Consider the following 22067-nt stretch of genomic DNA (forward strand, 5'->3'; position numbering starts at 1 on the left):
TCCATGCCCCGTGGGGTGGGACTAAGGCCCTTGTACTACTTGTACCATCCCCAGATGATAGGTGAGGGTGATTGTGGAGCAGTTGGTGGAATGAAGATTGGCAGGGGAAAGCGAAGTACTCCGAGAAAACCTGCCCCAGCGCCACTTTGTCCACCACAAATCCCACTTGACTAGACCCAGGATCGAACCTGGGCCACTAAATGCTTGAGCTGTGGCGTGGCCCTGCTGCGAACGGTGCTATGCAATCACTCAGTAAACACATTCCAACAATATAGGCTGTTTCCTGTTTTCAAGCAGGGCTTTCATTGTATTCAATAAGAAATGTTTCTCTTTCAATCAGAAACACCTGAGCTTGCTGCTTTGTTTATAGTACTGTACTAGCATTCAAATATCTTGCAGTGAATGTAATGAAACACTGAATATATAATACATATCTTCACAAGAGAAGCCCCTGGCTTTATACTGTGGCGGCCCGAGTTCTGTTCCAACTCAGGTCATGTCATATTTGCAGTGGACAGAGTGGCACGTACTATCGATTTCCCTTGTTAATTCTCATTCCACGAACTGCTGCACATTCATTTTAATCATCCTATGACCTACATTGTATAGCCTTGATATTGAGAGCATTGCTAAATAACAAGCATAAAGAAAGTGAAGAAAAATCCTTTGTTATAACAGAGGATACAAAAACATTGTAAATACAAAAATTTTGGTCCCTGAATGGAGGTTTCACTATATACATTTTTTGTTATAAGTCACCAGATTTATTAATTTCTTGTTTAGTGTGACTTATATTATGTTTGTTATGTTGTGATTTAATTTTATTTCACTTTTTAGTTTATCCCCTCTTTGGACACCATTACTGATCTGAATTCTGATCAGAATCTTATGAGCTGCTGCTGCTTCTATTTTTTCAAAGTCCCACACTTTGCTAGAGTCATCACATTCTTGAGAATTATTAGCATGTACATTTACATATTTATTTCTGTATTCTAAATGTCTTGCTTTCATCTCCACGTGTAATCTCCACCTGAGAAGATTCATGTAAGTGTTTAGTCCTATTCTTCTTCTATGATTCGTGACCTGCTGTTGCATTATCACACACACACACACTACAAAATATATCATTTTCATTATCACTTGGAATTTCTGCCTTTACACTTTGTGTTCTTACAATCACTATATAATACTTTTACATTCTTTCTGCTGTCCGGTCTTGAACTAACTTTTGGGTTTTAGAAACACTATTAATCCTTAATGCACTTGCACCTAGATGTTCTGCAATTAAATCTGTTATTTAATCTTTAGGTGGAGTAATGTTCACTGATAATACAGCTTTACTATCTTCAAGTTTATGTTGCATAGATCTTCTAGCACGAAATTTTAGGTTAATAACTGTGGACACCATACTGGACTCAGCAGATAATTCAACAGAATTATCTCTAGAAACAGACTTAGGAATGATTTCTACAACACCCTTTTGAATAACTCTGTGCAACATTGACATTTCAGTAATAGGATCTTTGTATTTTCCATTTTCCTTCTCTTTGCACACGGCTTCATTTAGTTTGACATCTGTCCTTCCTTTCACAGATTCAATTTTACCTTTGCTGCAGTTCCGTATTTCAGGCTGTGTAATGCCATGTACATTATTAGTTTCCAGCAAGCCAATTTTCTGGACAATTTTAGTGATCTCTTCCTCTTTTCTGGTTGTTGTACTGTATATAATATCTGCTTCTATTTGTGCAGCTTCCACTTCAAAATCTTTCTTTCCCACAATTTCCTTATCCTTCTGAGAAATGCTCAGCTGCTTGTTTTTATCCTTTGAACTCTTACTTTTCTTCCTTTCCTCTGATTCCACACCATCTGTTTTACATATTACACTTGTTTCGTCAATACTGTCCGTCATTTTACGTTTTTGTGGCTTCGTAATTAGTTGACTCCCATCCTGACAACTTTTGCTCCTCAATCTTCTGGTTCTATTTTTCTTATTTTCATTAGAGGCTAATGATAATTTGGTAGCATGATTGTCAAATGATCCTTGTTTGAATTCTGAGCAGTAAGATTTTTTATTTACAGCACTTGGTATAGTATCCTTCACTTCATCTACTGCAGGTTTTATATCACTTATGCTTTCATGAAACAGTTTCGACTTCACAACTCCATCTTCTGTATTTTTATCAGACACACTCCCTTGTGGCACAGCTTCAGAATAATTTCCATATACCCTTCTCATTTCACTTCCCTTTGCAATATTCCCATCTGTTTGTGAAAGCTGAAATCCAGACTTTTTGTTTTCCTCATTATTCTGACAGCTGTCTGATACATTCTTTTTATCTTCATTATCAGAAACTTTACGTTTTGTACCTCTGTGATCGAGAGTATCAGACACTTCATTCTTCTGAGGAACTGTAGGCATTATTTCTTGCCCTTTAATACGCTTGTTTCTTGATTTAGTTCTGTGGCCCCTTTCATTTCTAGTTTTCTTTACTTCATCAGATACCGAGGAATCAATAACAGACTCTTTAAACAATTCATGATTTGATTCTTTGTAACTAGATTTTTCTTTTGTCTCCGTTTTCCTTCCTTCCATATTGTCCATTACAACATCTGCCATTTCAGTTCCATATACTCTATTCTGTCCCCTGTCCTCATATTTCTGCAAGTTTGGCATCTTCTCAGTCTTTTCACAATACTTATTTGTTTCTCTTTCTGAAATGTCTGATGTTTCATACGTTGTGGAATCCTGAAGCACCCTCTCCTCTTCCTCGATGGGTCTGCTTCTTGAGTGTGTAACCATCCTCTTTGCCGTTCTAGTTTTATTTCCTTTATCAGAGATTGCTTTTTCAGTAATTCGTTGTGAGGATGATCCATGCTCTGGTTCTTTAATGCCAGCATTATGTTTTCCACTTATTACACCGGATACATTTTCATTCATTATCCTGGACACAGAATCTTTCACTTCTTCGTGTTTCTTCAGTAAATACATCTGTTGAATATTTTTAGTGCAACTTCCCAGTTTCACATTTGCCTTACTTTCTTGTGATTTACCCACTTCAGTTTCATAATGTTCACCTGTTTTAATGTTATTCTTTTTATAATTCTGAGAACTGTTTGACTTCTTTTTATCCTTGTTGTGTTCTGTTTTCTTTGTTTTTTCTTCAGTACTTGTTGAATTTTTACTCTGTTCTGCAGTGTTATTTCTGAATTCTGTTCCATGTTTATCCATGTTGTGTTCTGTTTTCTTTGTTTTTTCTTCAGTACTTGTTGAATTTTTACTCTGTTCTGCAGTGTTATTTCTGAATTCTGTTCCATGTTTATCCATGTTGTGTTCTGTTTTCTTTGTTTTTTCTTCAGTACTTGTTGAATTTTTACACTGTTCTGCAGTGCTATTTCTGAATTCTGTTCCCCCATTTATTTTATTTTCACTGTTGGCTGTGTTATCGGGTAGTGCTTGTTCCACAGGGAGTTGTTTGACTGATCTGTCTTCTGAGTCTTTACATTCAGATCTTTACTTCACTTCCTTTACTGCAATTTTAATGACATCCTCCATTCCTTTTGCTGTAGATCCTATCGGATTTCTGAAACAACTGTTTATTTTTGATTTCACAATACTGTCTTCTTTATTAGTATCAGGCAAGCTCCTGTTTACATGTCTGCCTGATTTAGCTTTTTTTCTGTTACTGATTTTCTTTCCTTGGTTTTTAGCAACATTTATTACATTGTTTTTCCCAGACACTTCAGCATTATGAGAATTGCTTGATTTCTTCCTTCCATTCTTGGAGAGTCCATTATTTATTTTCTTTATGCACATTTCATCATGACTGTCAGCTGATACATCTGCACCTGCCTCACAGTTTCTGTCTCTTAATTCTACATTCCCAGCTGATGAACTTGTAGAAAGAGAATACAAACTATTTTCTGGGGCACAAGTTTTAATTATTTCACCACAGGCTGATGGTTCAGTAACAGGCGGTTTGGATGATCCATGCTGCTGCCATTCCATACAGACAGATTTTTGTGTTTTAGTTACTCTGTCTGGTGGGATATCTTCCATATCTTCCAGTGAAGAGTAACCATCCATTGAATTGTCTTCTGCGCTACATTCTAACAAGTTTTCCTTCTGAAAGATTTTATTGTGTCCTTCGTCTTTTCCACTTTCTTTTGTAGTTATCTGTTCTGTCTGTTCTACTTCAGCTGAATTCTTTTCCTTTCCCTCTTTATCGTTTGTGGTAGTCACTATAGAACTGTTCATTCTTCTCACCGGTTTCATTTGACCACTACAGTCATCATGTAGTCTCGAGTTTATAACACTGTTACTTGTGTTAGTGTTTAACAAGCATATGTTCTGAATGTTTCTACTGGAATCTTCTCCTTGGAAACTTGTCTTGTTCTGTTTCAGGCTATCAGTTTCCACATCATGCTTTCCTTTCTCTGCCTTGTAGTTCTGAGAACTGTGTGACTTCTTATTTTCATCCCTTGAGATTATGCTTTTATTTCCTGATCCAGAACTGTCTTCATATCTTACACCTGTTCCATCAGCACTGTCTGTCATTTTATATCTTTTTGTTTCTCTATATATGCCTGTTCCATCTTCAAAACTCCTGCTCCTTGATCGTGTAGTTCTGGCCTTCTCATTGTGATTACTTACTGTCCTTCCTGTTCTGTCTTTTTTCAGAAGTTCTGAAGGGCTTCGTCGTTTACAGTGACTATTAAATGTGATTTGCGTGGAAGACGGGTCATTGTATCTCTGCGAGATATATTGTGGCCTAAATGAGCCCAAACTCTTTCTCTTTGTATCGAATGGCCTGTCAGGTATGAATTTAATATGTCCACCATACTGCTGATCAGCGTCTTTTATGTTAACATTTTTGTTTCTTTCATTCACATTTGGACAATCAGATTTGATTCTTAGGTTGCCACTTGTTTCCTTAACTTTATTTTCCGTGGTAGGTTGCTTATCAGTACTTTCTTTGTTATCCAGTTTAATATTTTCGGATCCTATTTCTTCTTTTGGTTCTTCGGCTCTGTTTTTTTCTTTGAGCACAGCAGAATTCACATTCTGAATGCCATTGTTTTCATCTTTGGGAACTGTGTTCTTTTTCAGTATGTTTTCATGTACTGACCCTGAACTGGGTTGTTCTTTTGTTGTACCACTGTACTTTTGTTTATGTTCTGTACTCTTTTCTTTCCCTGTTATATCTTCCAGTACTTGTCTCGTAGAGCCTGGGGGGTGAGATTCTTCTGTCTCTTTACTTTCAAGAGGTCCCTTTGTCCCTCCACTTTGATTATGTTCACTGGATAATTTGCTGTTTGTGTTTATAACCAAATCAGAGTCTGTTACTTCCATAGGCTTGGTTTCAGATTTTGACAGTTTTACAATTTTAGCTCTTCTTGAACGTTTGAAACTATTGTGTTCAGACAGGTTTGACACAGCGGTAAATCCAGTTGCACAAGGTGACATTTGCATCTTTGCTCCAGGGCCAGTCTTTGGAATTTTTAAAGAACACTCTAATTCAGCATTTGAAGCTTCTGTTATAGAATTTAGTTCACTGTCCTGCATGGATTTATTTTGAGGTTTAAAACTGATATTCCTTGAAGTTTCGAATTGTGTGTCTTCTGGTAATTGTGTTTTCAGGTAGTATAAAGATGGATCACTGTCAGCCAGTTTTAATGCACGATCTGTGTGCTTGTCTGATGTTTCTGTGCCATTGTACCTTCCCCTTGCAATGGTCTGTACAGATCGTGGTACAATCCTGGACTGGGAAACAGATCTAGATCTTGATCCCAAGCTTCTAGGAGCACAAGATACACTGGTATCATATATTTTTCTTGGTATCTTATATGACTCCCATCGTTCTGAATGTAAGTGGGGATATGAAGAAACTTTTATGCAATGTGTTCTTGATCTGTAGTTCTCAGATTGCAAGTACATTTTTGCTTTATATTTTGAATATGATTTGTCTTCATCCCTTTGCGGAAAGTGTCTAGATACAGGAACTGGTGACACAGTATGTGTATGTGAGGTATGTTTGGAACTATCAATATTGCGTTTCTTTGTTTTCACATGCACGCTCTCAGATTTGATTTCAGAATGAAGTGTATCTCTTGTATTGGGTAATTTACTACCATTTTCCGAGTTGCTCACGCTTCTAGTTACCTCATTTTGCGAAACAGAGTCAATATCTTTACTTAAATAAGCAGAATTGTGGTGCACTTTTTCACTTATGTCTTTATGTGGTTCAGTAACTGAGACAGGAATTAAACTGCACGAAGTTGCTGGTTCCCGATTAGCATATTCTCTTGACTTTTCTAAACTGGTTAACTTGTTCTCAGGAATGATGTTCAGTCGCCTTCTGCTGAACACTGTGCAAGTACTTTCTGGTGGAAGATCCTTGTAGGATGTTAACTCCTGTGAAATCCTGTTGTCGGCATCTGCATAACCTGATTCCTTCTGCTCAATTTCTGCAGCAGGATGATCAGTCTGTTCACTTGTATCTTGATGGTACTGATGATTGCCAGGTTTTTCTGATTTATGGTCACTTTCTGTGGTGGTAACATTCTTCACTCTTCGAAAAATAATGTTATCTTTTCTGAAAAAGAAGAACAGAAGTTAGTGTAGAACCAATTTACACAATGTCTGTATCAGTTGTACCTCCTATGATACATGATATGCTTTTCTGGGGAAGCTAATGCTACATCATTCTCAGCCTCAATAAATCCTCTGAATAAGTGGCAAAGTTTGAACATTTGGAAATTATAGTAACAGATCAAAATTATATTAAAAAATGAATTAGGAGCAAGATGGATTTGAGGTTCCCACAGTGGTTGCTGTGTAGGTCAGTAAAAGTCAGCATTTGACTGTCGCTGGACTACAGGATTGATATTTCTTTTGCAACTGTCATGAGTAAACCTGCCACATATAGACCTGGTACATTCCATGAACCAAATGTCATATCCATTTTCCTTGGTAAAGCTCATTTCTCCAAAGACTCCATCCAAGTCCAAGGACCTTTGTAACAAACTTATTTTTTGTGAAGAGAAGTTTCAGCCCCATGCACAACTCCCAAGCTGAGGACCACCAATTGTTGCCTGTCCACAACTGCTTAGTCAATATATCTGCAGCTGCTCTGCATATCTGTAGTTCATTTCCTCCATCCGCAAAATGAGGACGAGCCCACTTAGCTTGGATTTCAAAACACAAGGATTAATGGGAGAACGCAGAGTTTTTAAGCACAGAATGTTGAGAGGAGGAAGTAACTAGAGACTGATAGGCCACGCCATTGCTCAAGCAGTCAGTCGCTGGCTTCCCACTGTGGTGGCCCAGGTTCGATCCCGGGTCTGGTCAAGTGGGATTTGTGGTGGACAAAGTGGCGCTGGAGCATGTTTTCTCTGAGTACTTTGGTTTCCCCTGCCAATCTTCATCCCACCAAATTCTCCATCATCATATGAGTAATCACCCAGGCAGGTACAATAGGCCAATCAGTGGCTGCCTTGCCGAGTGGACCCAGTTGGACTCCACCCCCCACTAAGGCACAAGACAAGACACAACTAGAGACTGCATAAAGCTGTATGATGAGGATCATCATGATAAAATGAAGGGATGGGATGGGTAGCAATGTGGTGAGAGAGAGAGATATATGAGAAATGCTAAAAACATTTTGGCCAGAAAATAGGAAGAACAGAAACTTTATGTGCGAGCATGTGACAGTCCAAACCTGCTACAGTTCTCCGTGGACGCTGTGGTCCTCTTTAATCTTTCAGAAGGATGACTGGTTTATTGGCAAGACCAATTTATTTGCACATTATGACTTGTTTTTTGCATCTGGACAGAAGACAACTGCCTTGTTTTGTTTTGTTTACATGCAGTTGGGATGGCCGGAAGGGGACAAGGTCACCATGGGAGGGCAAGTCTGTAGTTAACATGTGTAGCTGTCATAACGTGTCTTTGGAAGGGTGTAGCTGGACCCTAAACTAAAGAAAATAACTGCTCTCACATGTGGGGTTCTGAGTTCTGTATCTTGGGAACTGTTTTATTCTCTAAGTTTCTTATGTGATTGGCTTGTGCCGACTGCATGATGAATTTGGCTAGTTAAAATCAGCCAATAGGAAATGAATTCTTTTTCGAGAGCCATTGATTCAAATCCTTCTTGGGGGACGAAGCGATGCTCCCGCAGGATAGCAGTCTTCAAAAACTTGGCATTTTGAATTGATTGGAGGCAGACGTCATTAGACTGCACTCCTTATATTTCTCTAAATTCATCAGTCCTTCACTCTGAATCATTAAAATTTTATAATAATAAAGAGCCATATTACTCCATGCTTGCAAATGAAGTTATAATATTTCACTTCTGAATAAATAAACAGTTTGTGGACAGTGGAAGTTGTGTTGTTGATTTCGAGCAGTGGGCTGGCTTCAAGTGTGCAGTTTCTGGTTGCCTCAGTTATTACTGTAACATGACCCTGATAGGAGTCAAGTGGTCTAGGGAAGCCAGCACATAAATACAAAGAAAGAAAGCGGGGAAGGTAACACATTTGCACGCGCCCCCACACACACACACACACACACAGAGTGTGTGCGTGCAAGACAGATGTTGCCTAATGTGGCTAAGGTAAGTTTTGTGGAAGTAATCTTTGTGCTAGTTGGCTGTATGCTTCAAAATGGAATCACAGCATAACTTCAAAGTAACTTGCTATAACTATTGCATAGAACTACACAAGAAAAATTTTAAGTGTAAACATCAAATTCTGGTTTTAAAACGTGTATTCTGATGAAATGTCAACCACATTCTCTTGGTATGTAACAGTACATTGAGGGCATGTGGTAGCATTTGAGACACTATGCTACAAGCCAGAAGGTCATGGATTTGAGTCCCAATGAAGTGGATTATATTTTCAATTTATCTAATCCTTCCAGCCACACTATGGTCCTGGGGTCTCTCAGCCTCTAACAGAAATGAGCATCAGGAATCTTTCTGGGGAATAAAAGATGGTCAGCACATAAGGCTAACAAATCTTATCGCCATCTGTGAGCTGACTGTAGAGAAAACGTGGGAGCCTCAACGTCTCACAACCTTATGGGCCTTCATGGCCTGCTACAGGGATAGCTTTAGCTTTACCTTAAGTAAGAGTACATTATTCCCCAGTGACATTATTAGATGAGGTTTCACTCTTATGTGATTTAGTAATTTATTATTTATAAACATTAATTTCATTACCTGGTGCCAGTTATCAAATGCAGCTCAGTCAGCACAGTGACGAGGCCACAGACTGAATGACAGAGGAATCAGGATTTTATTCCTTGCAGGGCAAGGAAGTTTTCTCCAATGTCTGGACTGGTCTGGAGGTCCACCTAGCCTTCTATCCAGTGGGTACCAGGGGCTCTTCCCCTGGGACTAGAGGGGCAAGGTGGTTAAGCTGACCACACATCTATCTAGTGCTGAGGTTATGTATGCCGGTATACCCACACTTCCACATAAATCTTCATGGTATGTTTCCTAATTATACACGGGGTTAGCTTTACTATTTACCTTAAAGCTAAGATGGATACAGCCCATGCAGATAATAATGGAACATATGTCATTCAACATCATACTGCCAGGGTAGTTGACCATTAAGGAAAGACAAACTGCCCTGGTTTAATAAAACAGTAGTTGCACATTTAGTATATATAGTGTGCAGAATGTACTTCACTGAATGCGTACAACAATATCACACTGACAGACATATGGCCAGCTATTCTACGTAACCAGCGGCAGAAGAATTGGGCTATTGTTATGTTCATATACTCATAAAACAATACTTCCTTAATTTCAACTGATACTAATTACTTCTAACAAATGTAATTTATTTTAATTACATTAATATTTTAGTCTAGCCTCAATTTCTAATGGTAGAAATTCCTTTATGACAGCCTGTGTTGATCACATATGTAAAGAATTTCTTTGTAGTGCTGGCTTTGCCTTCTTATGAAGGCCAGTGGTGGTTGAAATATGTAAGGGCAATCTTTTATATTCTCAAATTAAATCTGTTCCACTTGATGGAATTTGCTAATCATTTCTAAGGCTGTGAACACACAAAATATCAAGCTTTCTGTGGCACCAAAAAAGCTTCGGTGTACAAAATAAAGCTGAAACTCTTTCTAAATCTTAAATGGAGGAGTACTGTGTAGTTCATTGCACCACAACTGCACACACATTACGCACTGACTCCAGCTACTGAGCTGAGGCAAGACACATTTTAAGAAAATTACCTGATACAATGGATTACAGGGTTCCAGCAACTATTGCCATCAATCAGAATAAGGTGCCGTTTAGGTTTAAATGTAGTGAAAAGATAACAAAGTCAAGAATTAGTGTCATATATGAAATTCTTACTCTCTTCTAAGTTCAGCTATCAGTCTATCTTTCCGCCCAATCTCTGCAGTTGCAGTTTTATAGAGACATGATATATTTAAACCAAGGGATCTGTTCTTGGAATCCAGTTCATTTTTCTCAGCTGTAACTCCCTTCAACTTCTCCTTCAATTGTGCCACTTCATCTTCAAGTACTTTCCTTCTTTCTTGAAGCTGAAATTAAAGCATAGAACAAAATATATGGCAATATATCTGTAGCATGTATTATTATTGTTCTAGATTTCAGAGAAGAACCCAATCCACTATACAGCACCTCAATACTACTTGAGAATGCTTTGAACCTCTTATTTGAATTATACATTTAAATTTATCCGTGCATACTGTGGTGGAAATATCTGATTTTTTTATCCTTGTAAAACTGTTCTTTTTTATCATAAGCTTATTTAGGCATTAGTTTCAAAGTCACCACTTAACTCAAACATTAAGTATGTGAGCAGCTGTAGCCCATGGGCGCCTGTCTCAGAAGTCAGTTGAGATCTGTAACTACTCTAATTTTGTTAAAAAATGTTTGAGTTGTCAGCTCTGACAAAATGACCGTACTAAAAGAGAATCCTTTATATTCTACTCCAATCACATCTATAAATATTTTGAAATAAATATCGTTAAGAAGAGTACACTTACCCACAATTAGTGTTCAGTAAACTTAATTCTAATAGTGTATGCCTAGACTAAATATACTACACCACCTTCACCTGCTCAAACACTGGGGCTCTGGGTTCAAATCCTACTTGAGGCATGGATGTTTGCTGCGCTTATTCTGTGTTTGTGTTGTCCTGTGTAGGTAGTGGCCTTGTTATGGGCTGATCTAATTTATTGTGCGTTTTCACTTCCCAGGCTTCTGTAATCTCACGCGTATGTACAAGGATATATATTTCAAGAACAAATTCAGTAGTTTCATACATAGTCATACTTTCAATAGATCTTACACCAGATGATCACTCTCATGACTAAACCTTGGGTGCAAGCCGTGGTACTTTTATATAATGTTTAATAAGGGCAATGCAGTCATAACTGTGAGAAGGCAAGAGCGCCGTTATCACTTTTCTGTTCTGTTCATCATTACTCAAAACTACCACCTGTCAATTCAAAAGCCTTTCTTCTGGTTTCACTAGTAGGCCATAAATGCGTCACATCTCAGAAGACAATAATCTATACGGCCACCGCCGTGTGAATCTCAAATCCCACAATAACCCATTTGGTTTACTAGTTATTAAAAAAACACAGTGGAATGTGGACAGCCAAAATTCTGTTCCGTAATGTAAAAAAAATTAATTCCGAGAAATCCTTCATACGTCTTAACGGCTTGGTGCTTGAGCGTTAAGTACAATACTAACCTCTTTTACGGTATCTGCGAAACTTGGAAAGTTCGGTATATCCCCGTATATGTCTATGTCATCTTCGGGTTCGTGCTCTCTAGACATTATAATTACGGTCTGATAATCCACTGTCTTTCATTATGTAATACAATTTTCAGCCTGCAAGTTACTACATTGTTATTATTTTCCTCCACTTCAATCAACAGTCTTATATTCTCAACAGCTGATCTCCAGGGTAGGAAACCTATAACATTTCTCTTCCTTTCAAAGGAACATATTTCTCTCTTAGTTGTCACTTTTAAATCTAAAAGTGAATTTTATGAAAATTTTTATTACAATATAGCCATTATAATTCTTATTGAACAACTGAAATCGTCGTTAGTTATTTACACTTTCTGTTTATCTTCCATACTCTCAAATAATTATCAAGGCTAATGGTTAATGTAGTGAGATATTTCCCGTCAGTATTCATGGATCTTGAAAAGGAAGATACTACACTTTCATCTACACTGAGCAACTCTTTGTCCACGAGATCTGAACTATGCGCATGCGCAAACCAAATGCGAACGCAAGGTTGAGCGAGCCAGTGGTTGTTTGGAGTTGTGAGTGGTCGTTGTGTAGTCAGTGTTTCAGAGGAATATTTAAAACATTCTTATGATTTTACGTCATCAATGATGGATCTGTCACTGGATACTGGTGTATATGCGACAACAATTGTGAATACCTGATTGTTGGATATTGGTGAATTGCGTTAGTGTGCAATGAAGTTTTCTTGTGTGTAACTCGGAAAGTTTCTTCTCAAGTGCTGCGCAGTGGTTTTATACCTTGAGGCGGTTGTACTTAATGTTACCTGTGCGGCAGGCAACAGCAGGCTAAGGTATGTGCAGGTAGAATTATGTGCCGTACTTCAGATGCGGACGATAGGATTGTTTAATTTTGTGCTAGTTACTTTTAAAATTCAATAATATAGCCAACATTAGTATTAGAACTCGATGATTCTCATTTAAAGAAACTTCACATTTCTTTCGAAAGTTTATGAAACTAGATATCACGGACGAAACTTCGGCGCGCAGGTAAAATGGCCGCCAAACAAGCTCTAACGACAGGTAGTTCCATGTGATTCTTACCTGTAGAGGAAAAAGTTTTGCTGACAGGTTTGGAATTGCTTCGTCTTAAAGGTTCATGAACCGTGCGTTCGTGAAATCCGGCATGAACGAAATCTGTTCAAGCGTTAATGAAATGAGACCTGTGAGATCCCAGCAGGATAGTGATTAAATAGTAACCTTGAAACTTGCGTAAACAAAGCAAAGCCAAATTCCACAGCAGTGTGCTAATAAAAGAATGCAGTTAAGAGTAGATGGAAGTGCGTAGTAACATGCGCAAGAACTACACAGCTTGCTAACAACGATTTGAATATTCCCGATTGCAAATGGAGTAGGTCCTTAAATAAAGGAACTTTGACAGTTCATTGTATTCTGTGGTTATCAGTCTGTGAGACGTGTGTCTGTTCGGTAACAATGTAATGCAATATCAGATGCCACTACATCGATAAAAGCGTGCTTTTTGTGATGTATTTATGAAAACTGCAGTACGTGTGCCTACTTTCTGGTATTAAACTCAGTATATCCTGAAGCTTATGTTCATTTACTGACCCATGCAAATTTATTCATTTCATATTTTGCACAAAATGAAGTGCGTCGTTCTGGGGTTTTTCTGACCGGTTCAACTTTCATAATTCAGGTTAAGGTTTGACGTAATTATTAATTATGATTAATAATATTTATCTCATTGCAGTAATCATTAACTAAATCATTGTGTAAATGTAATTAGCAAGTGCATGCGATTTCTGGCCTTAACGTTATACAGTATTATGGTGGAGTTACAGGTTTCGTAACAGTTGCCGTATATCGTTGTATGGTCTGCAGAGGGATCAGAATGAGGTGATGCTAACTGACATATCCTAATGGTATTATTTCGGTTTGAGTATGAAGTTAATCACGATTTGAAAGAACGTTTGTTGTACGATTTGCGTTTCTGTGATTCGAAGCCACGTGTAAGCATTTACGGGGTATTTAGATCCATTCATCTGTCCATTTTCCAAAGAGTGTAGAACTTTGGGATCCTGGAACGCGTAGTACAAGGGTTATGATTACGTAAAACAGTTAAGGTGTATGGTAGTTGGGGAAAGGGTTTACAGGTTCCCCCCAAGGGACTAGAATGAAAGATTTTTTCCCTGGACAACATTTAGATTCCACCGTATCACACTTATGAATCTGTGTAATAATAATAACAATAATAATAATAATAACAATAACAACAACAACAACATCAATGGACATAAGAGAGATGAAGTGTAACCATAAACTTCAAAAGACAGGTCCGATAAACTGCTTATTAATTTTGTTTTCTTACTGGATTGTGACGCTGTTTCAGTTAACGTGTGGTTACCGACCCAACTTTTCACCACAGAAAACGTCAGATAATATATTTGCTGTATTTCCTTGATTGTAAGACACTTTCTAACATTTCAAAATATCAGAAATTGGCGTGCATCTTGTATTTGATGGCGCCAAAGACTTTATGCCGAATAATGACACTGTATGACAACTGCAAGGATAGCACCAAAGGAGATTCCGAAAGAATTTTGTGCATTTCCGTTGTTAAAAATTTCGTTTCTGTTGCTGATTGTTGCTTCTTAAATTCAAGGGTGCGTTTTACAATCGATAGCGTTTTCTTGCTTGAAAACCTGTCGTCCCCTCTGATTTTTTCATTCCAGTATTGGTCTCTTCTGTGAAGCTCTTCACGTGCAGCTTCCCTGTTAGGTCCAAATAATCTTCTAAGCGCGCGCCTCGTTCTCAAACAAGCACAACCAGGGCTTCCCATAATGTGAGTTCCTGGATTCACGCTCCTTGACACTAGCAGTAAAATTATAACGAATAGAGTCTGCTGGAATGGGAGTTGGGGTAGTGTAGTCGGTATAGCAACTGGTTAAGGGCTGGACGACTGAGGGGTCGGAGTTCGAGTCCCGGTAGGGTCAAGAGTTTTCTCCTTACCATGTCGTCCAGACCGGCTCTGGGGCCCACCCAGCCCCCTATCCAGTGGGTACCGGAGGCTCTTTCCCCGGGGATTAAAGTGGGCGGGGCGTGAAGCTGACCGTTCATTTCAAACTATTCTAAAAATAAAAAAATTAGAACATAACTTGGTCTCTGACATAAGAGAGGTACACAGACTGAGGGTGTTTGAGAAGAGGGTGTTGAGGAGAATATTTGGACATAAGAGAGATGAAGTGACAGGAGGTTGGAGAAAACTGCACAATGAGGAGCTTCATAACTTGTACTCTTCTCCAAGTATAATTAGAATGATCAAGTCAAGGAGGATGAATTGGACAGGTCATGTAGCGCGAATGGGGGAGAAGAGAAATGCATATAGGATATTGGTGGGAAAGCCAGAAGGAAAGAGACCACTAGGAAGACCAAGACGTAGGTAGGTGGATAATATGAAAATGGATCTTAGAGAGATAGGATGGGTTGATTTGGACTGGATGAATCTGGCTCAGGATAAGGATTAATGGAGGGCTCTTGTGAACACGGTAATGAACCTTCGGGTTCCATAAAATGCTGGGAAGCTCTTGAGTGGCTGCACAATTGGCGCCTTCTCAAGAAGGGCCCATCTCCATGAGTGGGGTACCAGTTAGGATGGAAGCAGGATGAGCCCCAGAGACGGTCTGGGTGTCATGGCGAAGAGGATGGCCAGGCTCCTGACTGTTATCCCAGCGTTTTATACTGCGTATTAGTAAGAATCCATTTTACAGTGGAATTATGCATTGTCACATTCTTACCCAACGGTATTTACTGTGGAAGCAAGTTAAATGCTTATCCGTGTATCAGCCGTCACACTGTGTCATGCTCTGAATACCTGAGGTCTTCCCAAGTGACCTGGAAAGATGTTAAGTAGGAAATACTAACAAGTCATATTTTAGAGTACTCTTGGTTCGAATCCCCGGGTCTGCAGTCCATACAAGAGTTACATTATCCCTCTACGTTGATACCATCTCGACCGCTTTGTCATCATTCCGTATTTTAAGCAACTTTTCCGATTTAGAAGGTCAGGAATGTGTCGCTCCGCTGCTAACAGATTCTCCGCCTTAACATGGAACCCTGAGGTTCCGTAAGGCAGGCGAACCCGACCTACACCCTCACATCTCATTTCTTTAAATTTTGTTTCAGTAATTTCTTATCCTCTTATTTTTTACCTAAAAATAAGGGAAACATCGCAGTGGTGCTTTGAGATATCTGCATTGTAGAACGGTCAACAGACTGTACTGCAAACTTCTGCCCATAGGAATGCAGATCACGTGATGAGAGTGAACTAGTCGATAAGCCTGTAGCTTTCAACAGCAAAGGACTGCGTATTCTGGTGCAGCGGTAAGTCTCTAGACTTGTACTCGGGAGGAGTTCGGCTCGTATGTCGTCTGTCCTCACTGAGGTTTTTTCGTGGGTTTCCTCCGTCCCTTCAGACAAGACGCCCCGCTTCCCATTGGGTTGGCGGCTGAGTTTGCAGGAACATGACGGAGACAAGTAATTGACTAGGATATGTGTCTGTACTTGTTAGCGTAGGGTAAGCGTCGTCCGTGTGTATCCTCCTTTGTTGTCTCGCTTCGGAACAAGGCATTTGTCTGATGTCTGTAGGCCTACACATAAGAGTTACGTGTGCTCTTTTTATGATCCACAAAACCGTTTAGGCCTCAAAAAGCACTGATAGATCGCCACTTACTTCAGACAAGCATATGTATACACAGCAGGAATTAAAGTAATGCGTTTGGGGTTGTCTGTGGGAGCATTTGTGCTCTTCTCACAGCTGATTTCCCTGGTAATGGAAGCAGTTATAGCAGTCCGTCACTATAGATTAGTTGTGTGTGGAATTTGTGGGAACTTTTCTGACCGCAGTTTGGGAATTGATGTTGTCCAGAAATACTGAACATTTTAATAGATTATCATTGAATGGAAGTCCGTGTTTCCCGACTTATATTCCAGGAACTCAAACTTAGGAATGCTTGTGTAACGAAATATGCCTCCGCCTTGACTTGTTTGTTCCTCCTCGTAACCAATATTTTTGTGTATTGATTGACCTATTTAAGGTCATATACGGAAGGAATTACTTGTGACATGTGTAAGGTATGTTGTAGGAGCCCGTGTAAGTTTACGTTGGGCCGCGCCATAGCTCAAGCGGTTAGTCGCTGGCTTTCCACCGCCGCGGCCCTAGTTCGATCCCGGGTCTGGTCAAGTGTGATTTGTGGTGGGCAAAGTGGCACCGGGGCAGGTTTTCTCCGAATACTTCGGTTTCCCCTGCCAATCTTCATTCCACCAGTTGCTCCACAATCACCCTCACCTATCATCTGGGGCTGGTACAATAGGCCAGAAGTGGCCTCAGTACAAGGGACTTAGTCCCACCCCACTAGCAATAAAAAAGTTTACGTTCAGCAACATTAAGTACAGTAAATTTTTAGTAACTTTCACGGCACACTGAATTCCGGAAAAAGCGAGACGATTATTTCAGGGATCCCCCCCATCAGGCGGATTGATGGCTTACTGTGCCCTTCGAAAGATTAATGAGAATATTCGAGTTTTTTTTTTTACTCGTTTACGGCGTTTTAGAGTTCTGGATTTTATGATTTAAGTAAACGACGCAGAGCAAGTTAGCTCGGCAAGAAGTTGGCTCTCTTGCCTGAGATTTTCCTTGGTAATTATTCATGAGTCCGTACACTGTCGACGGTTTCATTTCCCATTATTTTTCGTTCATAACTGTCTTGAGGGATGTCGGGGTTCCCCTAAATCTGGATTCGGCTGGCAGCTCCAGCATGTAACAACGGAAGTTTCAAAATGAGAAAATGATCGACAGACTGGATTCTTGCCCCTCTGCTTTCCAAAATCGAATTAAAAAACCCTCCGTACCATCTTAGGAGCCGGGACAGCGCAGTCGGTACAGCCACTGGCTACGGGCTGGACGACCGAGAGGTCGGAGTTCTAGTCCCAGTAGGGTAAAAAGTTTTCTCTCCTCCACGTCGTCAATACCGATTGTGGGGGTCACCCACCCTCCTAACCAATGGGTACTGGCGTTAATGCGGCCGGGCGTGAAGCTGACCACTCATCTGCAGCTAGTGCCGAGGTAAAGAAAATGTGGTCCTATACATCCACTCCCCTCCCCCTATGCTTCATGGGGTAATGCTTAATTAGTTAAGCACAGGGACTACTTTAACTTTTTTTTGGCGCTACAGCCTCAGTGGGCCTAGGCCTACCTCCATGAACTTCTCCGTTCACTTTGGTTTTTCGAGATCTTACACATTCGGTAGGACTCCTTGGGCGAGTGATCAGCTCGTCGCAAGGCCTCTACCTGTACACAAACACAGAAAAACGCACACAAACATCCATGCCCTGAGTGGGATTCGAACCCACGATCTCGGGTTCCGAGCGAGCGAAGACAGTGCATGCCTTAGACCGCTCGGCTACCGTGACCGGCTTACCTTTTTTACCTGACCGTAATATCTTAGGTAAATAATATATGGAGGTTTGAACTGGATTTATTTGGCTTCGGATAGGGATCAGTAAGGGGCTCGTATGAACACTGTACTGACGCTGTGGGTTGCATAGAAGGCGGATAATTTCTTTACTAACTGAACTGAGTTCCACGAAGTTAGTTTATGCAGTTATTGACATATTTATTACTGGAAGAGCAGTGTCTTGTGGGATATAACACCATGCAGCCTAGTAGAAGCTTTCCGAAGCTCCATCTTCAGAGTCGAAAAGACTGAAATGCCACGACTTCATTTCTAGGATAAAGGAATTCTTACGGAATGGTATAGGTGACCGTGCGTACGCAGCTGGTGTGTGAAAGTTGTGAAACTGATCCAGCTCACTGTGTTGAATTAAATTCAGCCTGCATGTGTCACCGCTGTGCATGCAAACTCCTTTGCTTGCAGCGTGGCACAGCTGCAGGTAAACCTCGTCATGTTTTGTTGCCGAGGTTGTTCACCTTGCGGCTCGCGTTATCTGCCCCCTCGGGCGGTCCAGTCGCTTTGTTCCAGTGTCTGCTGGAGAAGCAGCTAACATCTGGACGGAGGGATGCTGTACAGTACGATCTGTTGCGTGTTTAAGGCTAATTACCGATGTTAGTGGCGATGTTGCTGATTGGTGACAGTAATAACAATACAGTAAAGCAATCGCATAACCACAGACAACAGAGAAAGTGCATCAGGTTTCTGAAAGGCAAGCTTTGACCCTGGTTAGTGGATAGGAACTTTGTACTATGATATAATAATAACAGGAGCGTCGTCGTGTTCATCATCATCAGCAGCAGCGTGATGACGTCTTAATGACAAGGTTCGATCCTGTCTCATGGATGGGATACCTTGTAATATGGCGTGAAATGATGATGCTGATGATCACGACGATGATGATAGTGATACTAATAATAATAATAGAACCTTTAAGGTGTCCAAGGAAGAAAATTATTTGTTATGAAATGAATGCCACCCAGAAGCTTAATTTCTTAGACGATACGTAAATGAAAATACAGTTTACTGGCCAACATAACACCCATATCTTCTGCACACTCAGTACGCAGAATTTCCCCATTATGGTAGTTGAAGTGGCTACTGTTGTTAGTTTTGCGAGTAAAAGGAAAGACGTTCGTTTTCTGAATGTTTAAATATGGAACCTTGCAGTACACCAGAAAACAAAAGCGGGTCCGGATGAAGAGGCTGTTGAGTATGTTCAGTAAGAAGTGATGTGTGGCCGTATGGAAGGCAGTGGAGTCAACCTGTCCTTGTGAGCGGACTGCAGGCAAGTGCGTCACAGCCGGTTTTGAGTCATGTAGATGCAGGGTACATTTAGCGAGAGCGGCAAGCTGATCACGAATGAATAAGGGATCTGGAACTTCAAGAGACATTACTTGTAATTGACATAGATTGTCACAAGGGCGCAGCTCCCTTGAGCTCCTTGCTCCGTGTAGTGTGTCATAGAGCTGGGGCCAATACGCAGAGCAGCCTTTGATAACGAATTCTGTATTTCACCATCCCGTTGCAATTGTTGAAATTAGCGTCCATTGTCTATCTTCCATCAAAATTGCAACACTTTTACATTCTACACTTCAACACTACATGTTTCGGCCCCAAACGGCCATCTTCAGGTGCTTTTATGTTACAGATATTTTACTAAAACTGTGTTAAAAACTGCTACACTGTTTTAATTCGTGTTAAAATCACACGCTGTAGTCTTCTTTTTAAGTAAAACGAGATAAAATCCTTTAAAATTCCTGTTGCGTATTGTTTCACCTCACCCGGGGTGAATGTCTCAAGGTGTGCAACAGAAATTTTAAAGGATTTTATATCGTTTTACTTAAAAAGAAGACTACAGCGTGTGATTTTAACACGAATTAAAACAGTGTAGCAGTTTGTAACACAGTTTTAGTAAAATATCTATAACATAAAAGCACCTGAAGATGGCCGTTTGGGGCCGAAACATATAGTGTTGAAGTGTGGAATGTAAAAGTGTTGCAATTTTGACTGAAGATAAACAGTGGACGCTACTTTGATAACGAAGCTGGGAATTTCATCCAAACCAACGGGCCTCAAGGACCCTAACACGTCGGTTTGCGCGCTTGCCATCAGCGTCAGAAGCGGAAGGAACGTAAAGTCCGAAAGAGTAGCCTGCGGAATGCCAAGGAAAGTGAAAAGGTCGGCAATGGCTCCCACGAAAAGTCCCTGCTCTGTAATACACTTCTCACCAGATGTAACTTGGGTGTCAGATGAATATATTTTCAGACATTTTTAGGTTGGGTCAGCCAAGAAGATACGGTAGTGTTAAACAGCCTCGTTTCTTTTATATATTCTAAAAACAGAGTTCACTTTTGAATGTTCTGATTTAGTGAGGCGAAGACTTGTTCAGGAAGGAAGGGTATATGTGTTAAACAAACGGAACGGATAAATTCACGGCGTCAATCAATGGACGGACGGCTTAGTCAGCCGAATTGCTGGAATGTACATCTGACCAGTTGATGGAGACACAATCGTCGCCTTGAGCGTGTTCACAATGGGGTGCCGGAAATGTGGACATAGGCTGAAGTTAAGTTAAGGTCATAGCTGTTAGCATAGTTTGAAATAGAAACATTTAAATTAGAGAATGCTAGGTCTGGTGATGAACTAGTAGAAACAGGTTCCATGTGCTGACAGGGACCAAGGAAACAGACGGCTGTATGAGTCACTTTTCCTTTAATTGTATTGCAATAGGAAGAAACGGCTCCGAGGAGCAGCTCTAGACCAGTCACAGTGCGCTATATTGACATTTCCACGATAAGTGGGTTCTAAGAAATGGAAATCATTTTCAGTCAATGTAACTTCACATTTCGGGGCAAAATAATGATTACCTAAAAGTAAATTGAAGTCTATTATCAACGGAAATATCAGTCCCCCCCCACACACACACGCACACTTTCTCAAGTAATTTCTAGATCTGATACTGCGGCGGCGGCGGCGAAGATGATGATGATGATGATGATGATAATAATAATAATAATAATAATAATAATAATAATAATAATAATAATAATAATAATAATAATGTCAGTAAAAGCAGTAATAAGCCGGTCACGGTAGCCAAGCGGTCTAAAGGCGCGTCCTCATTACTCGTACTCGTGCACGTGCTCGTCGGGAGACTCGTCTGGCTTTTACTTGTGCTCGTAAATCTTCGTCCACACTACTTCAGTTGCTCGCCAGGCTTCGGCGCGTGAGGATCCGTATATTTACTCGTAGTGTGGATAGGCTGTAGTCGTATTTTAATTTATTGGCTATAGTTTTTAAATTACAATTTTAAAATTTGCTTGTCTCGTGACTTGTCATATCGTCCACATTACTCGCAAGCATAGCGAGTCACACGAGCAAGAGTATTGTGGACGCGCCTTAAAGCATGTACTGTTTTCGCTCTCTCGGAAACCGGGATCATGGGTTCGAATCCCACTCAGGACAGGATGTTTAGTGTGTGCGTGCGTGCGTGCGCGCGCGTTTTCCTGTGTTTGTGTACAGGTAGAAGCCTTGCAACGAGCTGATCACCCGCCCAAGGAGTCCTACCGAATGTCTTCTAAGATCTAGTAAACCGAAATGAAACGGAGAGTTTCATGGAGGTAGGCTAAGGCCCAAATTGGGGCTGTAGCGCCAAAGAGAAACATAGGAGTTGAAGCATATAAGTAGAGGTAATGGGAGTTGTTGAGCCCCTTGCGCTTTCTAGCCTGATGCAGGTTGGCATTCTGCTACGCGAGGGGACGGAAGTGTGCTCTTGCCCGGACGA

The 22067-nt window shown here is 40.3% G+C and overlaps 3 protein-coding genes across 8 annotated transcripts in view; 1 reads left to right on the forward strand and 2 right to left on the reverse strand.

Moving 5' to 3' along the window:
• Positions 1–660: 660 nt before the first annotated feature.
• Positions 661–3507, reverse strand: LOC111865995. Its single transcript, XM_033752065.1, has 2 exons — positions 3230–3507; positions 661–3133 (listed from the first exon to the last, which is right to left on the reverse strand). The coding sequence occupies exons 1-2, from the start codon at positions 3323–3325 to the stop codon at positions 1298–1300; spliced, it is 1932 nt and encodes a 643-aa protein (XP_033607956.1). The 5' UTR covers positions 3326–3507; the 3' UTR covers positions 661–1297.
• Positions 3493–11950, reverse strand: LOC111866013. The gene is made up of 3 exons (XM_023854492.2): positions 11749–11950; positions 10377–10567; positions 3493–6593 (listed from the first exon to the last, which is right to left on the reverse strand). The coding sequence occupies exons 1-3, from the start codon at positions 11833–11835 to the stop codon at positions 3512–3514; spliced, it is 3360 nt and encodes a 1119-aa protein (XP_023710260.1). The 5' UTR covers positions 11836–11950; the 3' UTR covers positions 3493–3511.
• A 354-nt stretch (positions 11951–12304) lies between these two features.
• Positions 12305–22067, forward strand: part of LOC111865986 (afadin) — a 211199-nt gene continuing 201436 nt past the window's right edge. For all 6 annotated transcript variants that reach the window (XM_023854438.2, XM_023854437.2, XM_023854442.2 and 3 more), the window contains exon 1: positions 12305–12607. The gene's annotated coding sequence lies outside the window, so the exon portion shown is untranslated. The remainder of the gene's footprint in view (positions 12608–22067) is intronic.

Source organism: Cryptotermes secundus, unplaced genomic scaffold, assembly GCF_002891405.2.
Source record: "Cryptotermes secundus unplaced genomic scaffold, Csec_1.0 scaffold72, whole genome shotgun sequence".
Classification (NCBI taxonomy): domain Eukaryota; kingdom Metazoa; phylum Arthropoda; class Insecta; order Blattodea; family Kalotermitidae; genus Cryptotermes; species Cryptotermes secundus.

What these genes read in the sequence shown, in the direction of transcription:
- LOC111865995 (XM_033752065.1), bottom strand. Translation starts at nt 3,325, where the DNA reads ATGGATAAACATGGAACAGAATTCAGAAATAACACTGCAGAACAGAGT. An exon ending in CAAAGAAAACAGAACACAAC is followed by an intron (nt 3,134 to 3,229) that starts ATGGATAAACAT and finishes ACAGAACACAAC; the next exon opens with AAGGATAAAAAGAAGTCAAA.
- LOC111866013 (XM_023854492.2), bottom strand. Translation starts at nt 11,835, where the DNA reads ATGTCTAGAGAGCACGAACCCGAAGATGACATAGACATATACGGGGAT. An exon ending in TCGCAGATACCGTAAAAGAG is followed by an intron (nt 10,568 to 11,748) that starts GTTAGTATTGTA and finishes CTTTAATTTCAG; the next exon opens with CTTCAAGAAAGAAGGAAAGT. An exon ending in ATAGCTGAACTTAGAAGAGA is followed by an intron (nt 6,594 to 10,376) that starts GTAAGAATTTCA and finishes CTTCTTTTTCAG; the next exon opens with AAAAGATAACATTATTTTTC.